The following is a 15665-nucleotide window of genomic DNA, read 5'->3' on the forward strand; positions in this document are numbered from 1 at the left end:
GTTTTGAAAACCCATATGTTACCTTTCCATCCTCATTTTTTGGATTTCACAATGCACTTAAATATATGTAATGTTTACCTGCAAAAGTTTTTGCTGCCATTAACTTGCTTTTAAACCTATGTAATTTAATATAGTTAAGACTAACAAGGTAAAAACACCAAAAAGTCTTTTAATAGATGTAAGCTGGAATAGTCCCAAACCTTGGGATTCTTCAACATTGATCATGAACTTGGAATTTTCAACAACATATGGAATTTTTTTTTTTCTAGGATTGTGAATAGTACTTTGAACACTAAAATGAATAAAAAAAGAAGAGAAAAATGAGGAGGGTATGGGAGATGAGCTCACAAGTCACACACTTTCACAAGATAAATTATGTTAACTGTGTAATCTGATAAGGATGGTAACATCCTTCTGTAACAAAACTAAAAAATAGAAACCTACTTGTGAACAATTGCCAGTTGTGAAATGTATAAAACTTTTATATATCTTTAACAAGAACTTGACTGGTATTTTTTATTTTTCCAGGTACTTGCATGGATTTTTTCTTCTACTTATCAACTTGAGGATTTAACTAGCTACCATGACTTGTGAACTTTTATTTTGAAAAACTTATTATGTTACTATGTTACTGTGGATATGGGATTTTTTTGTCTCCATGATGACAATATGGTTTATTTTGTTCCAATTGAACTTTTGTATGGAATGGATAGCCATTTATCAGATTCTTGTGTATTGTCTTGTGAAAATCTATCAATTTTTTTATGATATCCAGGATTAGAACAAAGAATGTAAGCATTTGCTTCAACAGGTTACATAATGAGATAAATAAACAATAATATGTAATTAAAAGAAAAAAAAAAAACATTTAGCGGTGTTTACTAATAAATGCCACTTTAGGTCTTTTGTTTTAAAATAAAAAACACTTCTTATAGTGGCGTTTAGCTGTTTACTAACACACGCCACTATATGTTCATTTATTGAAATATATATATATATATATATTATATTTCGCGGTGTTTAGTAATAAACGCCACTATATGCACCCGCGTTCATTAGTTAACAGTGCTGGAATGCTTTCTTATAAAAGCGGATGTAACATGATAGTGGCGTTACGATAAACGCCGTTGTACATAATATTTTAGTGGCATTTATAAATAAATGCCGAAGTACTTTAGTGGCGTTTATAAATAAATGCCGCTGAAGAGATTTTACGGCAGTGTTTTCAAAATACGCCGTAGTTCTTTTGCGGCAGTGGATATAGTGGCGTTTGGGCGGCGTTTTCTATAAACGCCGCCATAGACATATAGCGGCATTTGCACACTCTACGGCGGCATTTAAAAACGCCGCCATAGACCACTTTTTTTGTAGTGAAATTTTCTAAAATGATGAATAATCTCTATATTTTCATTTTTGAAAACCCCACCTACTCCAACCTTCCCTGGATTACCCAGCGAACAACCGTCTGTATTCAGCTTTACCCAGACATAGGAGAAGCACACCAAAAACTTCAATAATATCACCTTGCCTTTTCTGAACCTGAGGAAACCAATAGTCCTAGCACACATAAGATCTGAGATAGAGAGATCTCCCTGTGTGAACAAAGGACATCATACTTATCTCACCTTTCACCATTTTAAAGCACTATTTAACATGATTGGCAGCCCCTTCATGCCGTCGAGTGTTTCTCTCCATCCAAATGAAATAAGGAATCAGAATTGCACCACTCCTCCATGCACATTAATTTGAAAGTCGTCAATTTTTCTTTTTGCTTCCCTCATTTCAAAAACTCATCCACCTTATTAAAAGAAGTCCAGTGAGTACCAAAAAATTCACAAAGCACAGACCACATATACCTCGCAAAGTCACACTGCAGGAATAAATGAACACGGCAGGCATGAAGTGATACATCTATCTTCTTACAAATTTTTCAGCCCCGTGAGACATGCTTTTTGGTGCAAATAGGTCGGCCATCCATAATCTATAAGTACTTAATTATGGCCAGTACACATCCATCTTTAGTGGTGTTCCTCATTATTCGGTTTTAAACTATGCCAATGAGAGCTTCACTTACTTTTTTTTTTTTTCTTTTGATTTAATTCGTTTGCTGCTATTGTCGCATTCACCAGTTTTTTTTTTTTTTTTCGTTATAGAGTACAGGGATAAAAGGTGTGGGGGACTAAATGTGAAACTGAGTCTAGAACCTGGAATCATTTAGGCGTGAGTGCTCTACTACACTTTGCATCAACCAGTTACCCTAAGCAGCTGCCCACGCCTTCTAACTTTCCTTATTCTCTCTCTCTAATCATTAACACTAATCTTGTCTTGAGTTTGGGTTTACGTTTAATATAATTAAATAAAAAAAATATAACACAAAGGACCTTTTTGTTTTCCATTTGAAGCGACTTTTAACTATCTTTCCACGAGAAACTCATGGATACCAAATATTGATCTTGAAGAGCTTTCCTTTCCTTTCATTTACTTTTTTTTTTTTTTTTTTTTTTTTTTTTTCGTTTGAAGCGAATTTATTTATCTCTCCACGAGAAACTCATGGATACCAAATATTGATCTTGAAAAGTTTTCCTTTCCTTTCACTGCAATCGCAATCGTATTGAAAATTACCATTTGCAAAATCCTACAGTACATTGCATTTGCTTGAGAGAGGAAAAAAAAGTGGAAAAACACCTTGTCTCCTGTGTGCTTCCGAGAGGAGATGCAAGAGGTTTCTTGTTTTATGAACCAAATATCCGTGTACAACTATTGCTGTCGTTGACACAGCACCACTTATTGCCTTAAATTCTGTTCTTGTCTCCTCAACGATCTCCATGTTCCACGGCTTCTCTGGCATGCTCTCTCTCTCTCTCTCTCTCTAAAAGTTGAAAAGTAGCGATGATTAAGGTGTTGCTTTAACTCATCATAAGATAATATGATAAAGGTAATTTGAAGTTGAAGCAAAATCTGGCCTTTAATTCATATACGGATCCCGTGTCAGTATATCTAATGAAGTATAATACTTTATATATCAAAAGGAAGAATATTACTTTATTATTTATCATTTAATTTAATTCATGTGACAGAGGATCTTATATGTACCTCAATAACCTATCCATGGGTTGTTCAGATGGTTACGGCTAATTGGGGATTGTGTAGATAGATGCAAGGTCCCAGGTTTGATTCTCCATCTGTGCATCTGCGATTTAAGTAGAGACAAAAAAATATGTACCTCAATAATTGAATTTTAGTTGGCCCACGCGTTGGCATAAGAGCCATAGGAACGAGCAGAGCTTTTTCTCCAATAATAATTTTAGTTGCTTCTTCTACACATTTTAGGCTGAGATTGCACCGATGAGATGTTTAATTGATCATCTATCAAATGATTTAACTATTGTACTGCCATGGGGCAAATAATGAAGCGTTATACTCCACTAGGCACAATGACGGGAAAGAAAAACCCTATATAATGTAGGGAGAGTGTTTCCTATCTAGGATAGTAGCCTAAGTCAACAAGAGACACCTAATGACTACCCCCAAAAAAGAGTCATTTTTTCAAGTGAGGGGAGGAGAGAGAGACACAATCGCTGACTCATCGTGTAGACCCTTCATCAGTGCAGGGGCAAATAAGAGCACACGCAAGGGCATCAACATGGATAGATTTTATATTTCATGTGAGGCTGGGCATTACTTTTGCATGCTCTTGTGTTTTGTCACAAGGCCACACAACTAGGCAACTTTCTTATATATATATATATATATATAGAGAGAGAGAGAGAGAGAGAGAGAGAGAGAGAGAGAGAGAGAGAGAGAGAGAGAGAGAGAATTTCTCTTGTAGCATCTCTTATTTTTTTTTTCCTTTTATATCTTATACCACTCTCGTTTTGTAAAAATATCAACCGTAACCCTGAAGCATGACTCCATTAGTCATAAATTTGTAAAGACTCTTTTGCCCCTGTTATGTATTTCAATATCAACACTCATTTCCTCTCATCCTACCCCATTTTACTATCAAACAAACTTACCTAAAATGAAGGAGCACCTGATCATAGCGTCTGAGGAAGGAAGGAGTAGCCATTGATTGGATTCTATTCAAAAGAAGGAGCGTCTGAGGAAGGAATGAGCAATCATCTTCCTTTCGAGCAGCCATTCTATTGAAGGAAGCCACAATCATTGACCACAAAATGGGTTCTAATATACCATATATCCGATTGACCAATGAATGGTCGGGAATCTACATTTTAACCTCAAGACACTAGTAGGACGAATGTGCAGGTGTGAGCCGACCCCTAACCAATACCCCCATGGCTCCCGACCAAGCGACCTATCTACACATGTGAGGTACATCTCGCATGGGGCACTCATATCCATAAATGACTCTGGTCCAAACCCAATGTGGCTAACCAGAGTCAGACGGTTATTTAACCTCAGGCTCACCATAGTTGAGTTAATTGTTACAAAATCTTACCATGGCGAGTTAAACATTATGAAGGCCCACCCTAGGTTAAGTTAACTGTTATAGGGCAAGCCAACTCAGGCAAAGAGAGGGGCAAGCTCTCTAATAGGACAACAGTCCACATCAGCAAGGAAGAAACCCCAACCAATGAGGACAACTCAGATTACCTATATAAGGGACACTTGGGAAGATCTGAAGGTAAGTCCCTCAACCTACTAAATAGCCTACGTAAAAATATGGGAAGGGGAATCTAACTTTGGCATTGGAGCCTCCTCCCGGAGCTACCTTAGGGCCAACTTCTGTTCTATGTTGTTAGGTTCGTGTCACACGGGATTGTGCAACAAAAATGGCACCGTCTGTGGGAAGCTTACGATAAGCCATTCCTGTACTTTTAGTATGTTGAGGGAAGAAGAATGACAAAAATGACAAGGGCCTACTTGAAGAAAGGAGTACAACTACCAGATCCACCATTGCAAGAAAACCACAAAGCGGCAGGAGAGATCGAGCAAGACCCAGCCGTGAATGATGTAGCAAATATCCCCACATCGGCCTGTTCAAACTTTCGCATGGCTCCACCGCCCCTGGTGACCACAGAATAGTTCAACAACTTACAGGAGTAAATACAACATCTAGCGGAGGTGATCCGAGAAGCTTCTAGGAACTTCAACAAATGACCCCAAATGGATGAGCCCAGTCACCATGGCCCCGAGAAGAGGAGTCTGACGAAGCCCAAACCCATCCAATCTAGCTAGGTAGGAGGAACCCAGGTCGCGATAGCCATACTGATCACCCTTGGGAGGACGATGAAGCACAACCTTTTCCCGAACAAGGGAGAGGCATTGGCCCAGATGGTTGTAGCCACATGAATCATCATGGGAAGAGTGGTGAAACACATCTCTGCCCCTGATGAGAAAGAGGAGGTGGTAAAAGGGCAAGATCTAGTTAGAAAGTAGGGTGTAGGCAGTCCAACCCGGAAGAAGTATTCCATGACCGACATAACCCTCCCGAGACCACCTGGGAGCGTAAGTTCAGAAAACTACAAGAAAATGTCGATAGGGTGTTGGGGGCGACAAAGAAAAGAGGCGGAGCAACTCGAGATGTTTGGCGAAACCCCTCTGTCTGAGGATATTATGCGGGTGCGACTCCCGCCCAATTTCACAATACCCCCATTCCAACTTTATGACGGAACCAAGGACCCTTGGGAGCACTTGCACGCATACTGGTCAATCATGATCATTCAAGGAGCCTCAGAAGACCTCTTGTGTAGAGTATTCCTAGCATCCCTTCAAGGTCCTACCACGACCGAGTTCTTGTACTTGGAGCCAGGGTCTGTATGCAATTTCAAATAGCTTAGTAAGTAGTTCTTGGACTACTTCATGGGAAGTAAGATGCGTTGAAAGACCTCATCCAACCCGATGGCCTTGAATCAGTGACCTGGTGAAACCCTTCAACGGTTCGTACACAGGTTTAACTTGGAGAAACTAGAAGTCAGAGATCTTAATCTGACCATTGAGCTCTTGGCTTTGAATAATGGGATCCTGGATGAACGCTTGAAGTTCTCCTTCTCAAAGTCAGATCGCAAGACTCTCACCCAGTTAAGGGAGAAAATCCATAAATATATTAATGCAGAAGAGCTCATCAGGAAGGGGTATCTGAGGAGATTCGTTGGGAAGCACGACAACAACCGAGCTCGAAGGGGAGACCCTCCCCAACGAAAAAAGAGGGACTATCAGTGGGAGACATAGCAAGATCATGCTCAGCACAACCAACCTAGGCACCCTAGTCACAGTCAAGAAGCACATCTATAACAAACTCCTAGGCGGGAGAACAACCAACCTCATGACCATTAGGATAGTTCAGTTGCTCAGATTATAGAAACCATCTCGGGAGGACCGGCTTGTGGAGGAGATTCTAGATTGACGAGAAAAATTTATGCAAGGGGAGTGTTCTACACCGAGCATCCAATGAAGAAAGCCAGAACCGACCATGTCATCACTTTCGGTGATGAAGACTTGAGGGGGATGAAGTTCCCGCATGACGATGCCATGGTCATAAGCCTGCAGATAGGGACCTTAACAGTAGAAAGTGTTTTGGTAGACAATGGAAGCTCAGCAGACATTATATTCTGGGAAGTGTTAAAAAAGATGGAGATCGAAGAAGAGAGGTTAAGGCCGCTCAACACTCCTCTCTATGGTTTCTCAAGACCACGAGTGAAGCTAAAAGAGATGACAGAGCTCCAGATTTGAGCGGGAACGGGAGAATTACAAAGGTCCACCATGGTAAACTTCCTGGTAGTTGACACTCCCTCAGCATACAACGTCATATTGGGTGGATCATGTCTCAATAACCTTAAAGAGGTAGTGTCTACCTACCACCTCAAGATGAAGTTCCCGACTGAGAGAGGTATAGGGGAGTGCCAAGGTGACCAACTAGAGTCGAGGAAGTGTTTCGTTAACACCTTGAGAGATACCCACAAACAGAAGGATACGCTCTGGGTCGAGGTCGATGATTACAAAGAGGAGAAAGAAGGGGTGAGGGGAGAATCAAAAAAAGAGTTAGCGCCAATAAGCCCCTCCAAGACAGACGCTTCGAAGCAACTTTATGTCTGGGCATCTTTACCAGTTGAAGAACACGAGAGATTGACACTTCTATTGAGAAGGAGAGCAAACTTATTCGCATGGCTGCCAACTGATATGCCAGGGATCAATAGAAGGGTGATAGAGCACCAACTGAGCAGTGACCTGACATACCGACCAATTAAGCAGAAGAGAAGGACGTTTGCACCTAACAGGCAGGCAACCATTTAAGAGGAGGTAGACAAGCTTCTTAATGCTGAGTTCATCAGAGAAATATGGTATCCCCAGTGGGTAGCAAATGTGGTTTTGGTGAAAAATTAAATTGAGAAATGGCGAATGTGCGTTGACTTCACCGACCTTAATAAATCTCGCCAAAAGGATGACTACTCATTGCCAAGAATAGACCTACTTATCGACACGATCACTGGCCACGGTCTGATGAGTTTCATGGATGCATACTGTTATGAGGTCATGCCCTTTGGCTTGAAGAATGCAAGTGTGACATACCAATGGTTGGTCAACCATATTTTCAAACCATTGATCGGAAGGAATATGGAGGTTTACATGGATGATATGCTCATGAAAAGTAAAAAGGTGTTTGAAGAAGCTTTCAGAATTCTAAGGAGATATAATGTGAGGTTGAACCCGAGCAAATGTGCATTCAGTGTGACCTCGAGAAAAATTCCTGAGATTTATGGTTTCGAGCAAGGGCATAGAAGCTAATCTAGATAAGATATGAGCAATCCTGGAGATGACGGCAACAAAGACAATAAAGGAGGTGCAGAGGCTAACAAGTAGGTTGGCAGTGCTCAACTGATTTATATCAAACACGGGAGAAAGATACATCCCTTTCTTTTAAATGATGAAGGGAGCTAAAAGATTCTAGTGGACAACGAGCTGCCAAGATGATTTTGAAGAACTCAAAAAATATCTTTCTTCTTCCCCATACTATCCAAACCAATGAAAGGAGATGAGTTATAGCTATATTTGAGCCTATCCCCGGTTGCAGTAAGCGTAGTTTTATTGAAAGAGGAGGAGAAGCAGTAAAAACCCATCTACAACGTGAGCAAAGTCTTGGTAGATGCAAAGTTAAGATATAGTAAGGTCGAGAAAATGGTGTCTGCCCTGGTGGTCGCAACACATAAACTACAACCGTACTTCCAAGCCCATGTCATTATGGTGATGATTGACCAACCACTAAGAAAAATCTTCCAGAGCTCCAACGCATCGGGTAGGATGATCAACTGGGCGATGGAATTGGGGGGTTCGATATTGCATTCTGTCCAAGGACAGCGATCAAAGCTTAGGCATTGGATGATTTCTTAGTTGAATGCACGAGATAAAGTAAACGAGCACAACAAGGCAAGGAGAAAACCGACCAAAAGGAAGGAACGTTGAAACGTTGACCTTTTGGAACTTGTTCATAGATGGGTCGTCATGCTCAATGCGAAGTGGAGCGGGTGTGATACTAATAAGCCCGGATGACTTCTGAGTACAATGTGCACTCAAATTCTCTTTTCTCGCATCCAACAACAAGGTAGGATATGAAGCTCTCTTGGCTGGGATAAGGCTCGCAAGGTCATTAGAGGTGTGGCGACTATCAGTGCGACTCCCAATTGGTCATGTGCCAAATATTAGGGGAATATGAAACAAAAGAGAACCGAATGATGGCATATGTGAAAATGATGAGGGACCTCCTAACGACGTTCGAGATGGTATAGATAAAAAGAATTGCGTGCGTAGAAAATACCCTTGCTGATGCGCTGTCAAAGTTAGCCACATCATTATACTTAGACATCACCCCATCAATCTTCGTCAAGGTCATCCCGCACTCTAGCCTGACCAAGCCAGTGGTGATGCAGATAGATGAAGGAAGCAGCTGGATGAGCCCTATAATATCTTATTTAACAAAAGGAATATTGCCTCAAGAACCTAAAGAAGCTCAGAGAATCCAAAACCATTCAATCAGATTTGTGATGGTCGGGGATGGTTCCTTGTGCAAAAGGTCGTTTGCTGGTCCACTCCTTAAATGTCTTGGCCCTCGGGACGCATAGTACATAATAAAGGAAGTCCAAGAAGGAATCTATGGCCAACACCTTAGGAGACAAGCCCTAGCTCACAAAATATTATGACAAGCATTTTATTGGCTAAGGATAAGCAAGGATTCCATGGAGTACGTCAAAAAATGCCCCAAGTGCCAATAATTTGCACGAGTCCCCAGGCAACTAGCAACACAACTGAGTTGCCCTATAGTCTGAAAACTTTTGCTATGTGGGGGATGGACATCCTGGGACCCTTCCCTATGGCCGCCAAACAGTGCAAATTTGTGATAGTAGTAGTTGATTACTTCACAAAATGGGTTGTGGGCAAACCCTTGGCCACCATCACAGAAATGAACACATCGACTCTTTTCAAGATTTCGGTTATTTTCGACTCGGGATACCTCGTGTGTTGCTCACTGGCAATGGCAAGCAGTTTGATAACAAGAGTTTCAGAAATTTGTGCGGTGAACTTATGATCGACCATAGGAAAACCTCAGTAGGGTACCCCCAAATGAATGGTCTAACGGAAAATGCTAATAGAACCCTCCTTCAGGGCCTTAAGAAGCGACTCGACGATACAAAAGGAAGTTGGGAAGAGGAACTACCGAGCATTGTTTGGGACCACAGGACGACCAAGAGGGTTGCCACAGGTGAAACCCCTTATTCACTAACATACGACACTGAAGCACTCAGCTTGGTCGAAGTTGGCATGCTATCACTCCGAGTTGAAACATACAATAAGCAAACAAATAGAAATGGCCTTGAGAACAATCTCGACCTACTAGAAGAGTTGAGAGACCCGTCTCAAGAAAGAATGGCGTTGTACCAACAAAAGGTAATAAGGCACTACAACCCGAAGATCATTGAACGACATTTCCAGATTGGCGACCTAGTGTTACGGCAAGCAGAAGTATCAGATCCGAAGCATCAAAGAAAGTTGTCGCCTAATTGGGAAGGTCCCTACCCCATCACAAGGATAATCAAACTAGGCACTTATCACCTTGAGACTATAAAGGGACGAAAGATCGAAAGAGCATGGAACTCCACAAACCTTAGAAAATTTTATCAATAAAATCCTAATAGTTTCTTGGGACAAGCTTGTAAGTTCACTTTATTTTGATATAATTCGCTACTCTCTCATATGATTGTTTATACCATATAAAAATCAAAATTTGGTAATCTATTAATGAAGAATCTTGCAAGTTACGACCATCAGTTGTCTCCTATTTTCCAATAACGAGTATCTACACCCCAACCTCGGGACGAGTTCGAGCATCTATACCTCGACCATGGGATGAGCTTAAGCACTTACATCCCAGCCAAGGGACAAGCTCAAGCACTTACACCCGAACCTTGGGGCAAGTTTGAGCATCTACACCCCGACCATGGGATGAGCCTAAGCACTTACACCCCAGCCATGGGACAAGCTTAAGCACTTACACCCCAAGTTCTGGACGAGTTCGAGCATCTATACACCGACCATGGGATGAGCTTAAGCACTTACACCCCACCCATGGGACGAGCTTAAGCACTTACACCCCAACCTCAGGATGAGTTTGAGCATCTACACCCCAACCATAGGATGAGCTTAAGAGAGCTTAAGAAATTACACCCCAACCTCAGGATGAGTTCGACCATCTATACCCCGACCATGGGACGAGCTTAAGCACTTACACCCCACCATGGGACGAGCTTAAGCTCTTCCCCCAATCTACATCCTAACAAGAGGGATACACCTCAAGCTTGCCCCCCGACAACGAGGACAAAAACGAATGTCTACAAAAAAGATGGATAGAACAGAAGTAGCAACATCACGGTACAAAGAAAATACACTAAACAAAAATCCACCATATATTAAGTGACAACATGTCCACAAATGGTATGTTTGCTAGAACAATTTACAAAAAAAAAAGAGAAGAAGGGGACTCAACATCTTAACAACAAGAAAAAGTAAACAAGTAATCAATTTCCAGAAGTAGGAACAGAAACTTTAGTAGCATCCTTTGGGGAAGCATCCTTTGAGGGGATAGGATCAGAGGAACTTCCATCAATAGTAGCATGAAGAATAGATTCAGGAACAACACACTCGGATGCCAAAGTAGCAGAAGTAGCAGCAACAGTTTTCTCCGAGGGTAAGAATTCTGTGACTTTATCGCTCATGGCAACCCCACTTCCCTCCCGCAGAGCAAGTTGGCTGTCAGCCTGCGTGACATTTCCAGTCGAGCCACGCGGTACTTCGACTTTCAAGCGCCTTTCTTTGTCCCACTCTTACGAGAAAGTGATGAGGTCGAAATCAATACTTTTTCGCTCCACCTCCTCCCGAACAGTTAACATCCCCTGCAAATACAAATGAACTCCAACCTTGGCCTTCTCACGATTGAACTCTTCCGAGGCTTTATACTTCGCCACAGAATTACGAGCACTCTCATCAGATTGAGTAGACATCCTTGCTATTTGCTACTTTAAGTTGTCTTGAGCATGCTTTAGCAACATTACTTGCTTCTTTAAAGTATCAATATCGTTAGCAGCCTGATGGAGCTTGAGTTCTCATTTCTTCAACTTCTCCACGGAAGATAACACCCTTGTCATAGCCTCCAGCGAACCGGCTTGGACTTATTCATTACAAGCCTTCAAGCCTTTGATCTCAGCCTCCTCTGAAGCGACCAATAGTTCTGCTACCTTCTTTTCTTTTATAGCCTCCACCAGCTTCCCTTTCAGTTTTGCCACCTCAACCCAACCCTCTTCAGCTTTCTTCTTATGGTCCTTACCCAATATATGATATTCATTGACCCTAGTAAGGAGCTCACCAAGTAGCACTTGACCCTACAGCAGGAACAGTAGGAAATTTAGCATATGATCAGAGAAAAAAAAAATATAAGCCATAATGAAGCTCACTGTGGCCAAGTGCATGAGACCCCTGACAAGAAGAGATTGTAACTTCTTTCCTTTGTAGGTCACTTTATCCTTCGGAAGGGCCCCCTCAATCATGACAGTTTGAGCAAAGGCTGGGTTCATGAATAGACGACCCACAAGAAAGACCACACTAGCGAATGTAGGGCTCCTCAGAAGAAGTGTTAGGAGCTTTCCGCTTCTCTTGTTGACGCCTCTTCAACGAGCTACTAGAAACTTTTGCACCTTGTCTCGAAGGAGAAACAATGGCCACCCCATTTCCAGAGTTGATCGCAGTAACCTCAAAATAGGAGAATCAAAGGGTAAACAAAGATTCTTCGAGTGAGGACCCCCATCCCTTCTCTGACCCACCAACGTTCCCCCCTCCACACTTTCGCTTACTCTCAATAACCATAGAGAGAGGAACGAGATCATCAGACACATCCTGAGGTCCTTGATGAGGAATGATACCTTCAACCATGATAACGGAGGGTCCGTGCTCTGAGCGAGGGACCTACTCGATCACAGGGAGATCAACCCTCCCTCCTTCGTTGCCTTTCTCCCTAACTTCTTCCTCCTCGATGGCCTCATCTATGATGTTAATCATGTAATTCTTATCCATGGGCACTGCAAAGAAGAAGAAGAAGAAACATCAAACACGAAAGAACCGCTTACACAAATTAACAGAGGACGTCATAAGGCTAGTGGGGACTAGTGTGAAGGCTCACCCGGACTCTGACCAAACCTCAATAGGTATTGGTCATTGGAAAGGTCGGACATGAGAACCACCCGACAGGGCACCATCAGCAACCTAAGGACCTTTTCCTTATCATCATTGAGGACAAGCAACTTATTAACTTTGCTCATGTTCACCAGCGACCACGTAATTAGGATATTGAAGGGACTGGAAGGCCGGGCATTGAAGAACCAGTCCTTCCACTCAAGATTCAAAGACACCAAGAAATCTACGATCATATGCTCCTTACTACGACGCCTGAAGTAGAACCATCCCAAAAATTTGGGATGACCAGGTAAGGCATACATGCTAACAAACAACCTCATGGTTGGTACCAAGGATTAAAGTATTGGTATCGGTCGCCGTATCGGTCGACCAAAATTAAGATACGTATCGGAAGGTATCGTATCGTATCGAAAGGTATCGTATCGTATCGAAGATACACTAAGATACGCTAAAGATACACACATAAATAGATATGAAACATTTTTTAAAACACTTTTGCATAAAGAATTTGTTAAAAAAAGCTATTGATAACATGTATTATGCATAAACACTAAATTGAGGGTATCGTACTAGGAATTCAAGGTCTGTACTGTCCCATAAATGTAAAATCCTTGTTCCCAACCTTGATTTCCACTTTAGTTAGAGAGAAATATGGCTGACAGCAACTTTGGAACAAAAACCCTTCAAAAAATCATTTTTTTCTGAAAAATTACCCATGTTGGCCATTATATGACCGTAGCGCCGATACGTATCGATACTCACCGATACGTACCGATATATATATCGATACTCACCGATACGTGTTGATATATACCGATACATACCGATCGATACATATCGATACTCACCGATACATACCAATACATACCGAAACGTACATTTTACCTCAATTTTATATTTTTCATAGAGTCGTATCGAGGCATTTCGTATCGTATCGATGTGTATCAGTGGTGTATTGATGCATATCAGTATGTATTGTAGGATATATATCGATACGAAATGATTTAAAAAATTCAATGTATCGTATCGGCCGACTAAATTTAAGATACGTATCGGAGGTTATCGTATCGGTATCGGAGATACTTAAAACCATGGTTGGTACCTTATCGAGACACCTTAAACAAACGTAAAACCCCAAGAGACACTTCCAAAAATTGGGAACTAACTGAGAGGAATAATACCATAGTGCTTGAGCACCAAACAAACGAAGGGGGGAAGAGGAAGTCGAAGACCGTTCAGGAAGGCATGCTTAAAGGCACACCTCCCCCGCCCTATGTATGTTAGCTCTCTCCCCTTCCTAATGGGCTCGAAGAGTGATGGAACTAGGAATATGGTAAACTCAGCGGTATTTCTGTAAGTCTTGAACGGTCACTCTCGACACTACTTGCCCTACAGACAGCGCAATGGTAGGATCATTCCTGGTGTAAGTAAATTTGACTCGCCCTCTACGGGAAACAGCAAGTCTCTTCACCGGAGGACGACAAATGCTAGAACCTGCACTAGGTGGTACACCATGTGGTGCCCCGGCAACGGACTCCGATGAACTCTCAGACATAAAGGACGTTATCCTGACTTCATGAACCAGGATGATCCATGAAGAATAAAGCCCAAAACTTAATAATGAAGGGCAGAGGGACTTACCAGGTTTGGAGAACCAGAGATGGAAGAGAAGAATACCAATAGCGCAACTAGAAATGAAGATGAAGCCACCACCAATGCAGGAAAACCAGGATAGAGAGACACGAAACTGGTTGAAGGCAAGGGATAAATGCAATAAGGAGCTTTATATACGCTAGAATTGGCATTTCGAGTGAAAGGAAGGCGTCGGTTCAAAACCCGACAAAAAGCACACCTTATCCTGGCAATATCTGAACCATCGGATAAGGAGTTCATTGACGCCCCAAACAGTCGGAATCTAAAATGATCTGTATCATGGCTAGTTACACTAGTAAGAAAGTGGCATGTTTACTCTCTCTCTCTCTCTCTCTCTCTCTCTCTCTCTCTCTCTCTCTCTCTCTCTCTCTCTCTCTATTAGTGGCCAGACGGCGGTGACAGACAAATCACCGCCATCAAAACAGAGTGACAGAAAGAACAAGAAAAATATATATATAAAAAAAGAGAAGACTATTGAGAGAGCATAAAAACCCAGACCCCCAACACATCCGGCTGCGCAGGATGGCTTAAAGTAAGCGAACGGGCAGGAGCCATACTCCCTCGACCTTCTCTACTAGAAGCTCAAGAGAGTGGGGGGCATATGATGTACCATATATCCAATTGACCAATGAATGGTTAGGAATCCACATTTCAACCTCAAGACACTAGCAGGACAAATGTACAAGTGTAAGTTGACCCCCACGACCAATACCCCCATGGCTCCCGACCAAGAGACCTATCTACACGTGTGAGGTACATCTTGCATGGGGCCCTCACACCCATAACCGACTCTGGTCCAAACCCAATGTAGCTAACCAGAGTCAGACGGTTATTTAACCTTCAAGCTCACCATAGTCGAGTTAACTGTTATTAAGGCCCACCCTAGTTAAGTTAACCATTATAAGGCAAGCCAGCTCATCCACAAAGAGGGACAAACTCTCCAATAGGACAACAGTCCCAACCAATGAGGACTCAAACTGCCTATATAAGGACACTTGGCAAGATCTCTAAAGATAAGACCCTCAACCTACTAAATAGCCTGCGTAAGAATATGGAAAGGGAGATCTGACTTTGGCATTGGAGCCTCCTCCCGAAGGTACCTCTGGGCCAGTTTCTGATCTATGTTGTCCAGGTTCGCATCACGTGGGATCGTGCAACAATAAGTTCTGTTAGTACTAGTAGAGTCCCTGTCGAGCAGCCATTCTGGTTTCTAATTTTTGAAATCCAAGGTCTATTTCAATTGCTTCGGTAGAGCAGGAAGGCTGAAATTGCAGATCTTGAGGTTCCCTGATCATCAAGGAGGAGGGTCTGGGGCT

At 42.1% G+C, this 15665-nt stretch overlaps 1 protein-coding gene across 2 annotated transcripts; it reads right to left on the minus strand.

The window, feature by feature from the left end:
- Nucleotides 1-10904: 10904 nt before the first annotated feature.
- On the minus strand, nt 10905-14614 carry LOC122060229. 2 transcript variants are annotated; one of them, XR_006134284.1, is made up of 2 exons: nt 14338-14614; nt 10905-12581 (listed from the first exon to the last, which is right to left on the minus strand). XR_006134284.1 is itself a non-coding variant. In XM_042623424.1 (2 exons), the coding sequence occupies exons 1-2, from the start codon at nt 13014-13016 to the stop codon at nt 12469-12471; spliced, it is 447 nt and encodes a 148-aa protein (XP_042479358.1). In that variant the 5' UTR covers nt 13017-13110; the 3' UTR covers nt 10905-12468. The 2 variants fall into 2 exon arrangements, 1 of the variants encoding a protein (XP_042479358.1); XM_042623424.1 differs by lacking the exon at nt 14338-14614 and adding an exon at nt 12683-13110.
- Nucleotides 14615-15665: the final 1051 nt, after the last annotated feature.

This window comes from Macadamia integrifolia, chromosome 13 (genome assembly GCF_013358625.1).
Source record: "Macadamia integrifolia cultivar HAES 741 chromosome 13, SCU_Mint_v3, whole genome shotgun sequence".
NCBI lineage: Eukaryota > Viridiplantae > Streptophyta > Magnoliopsida > Proteales > Proteaceae > Macadamia > Macadamia integrifolia.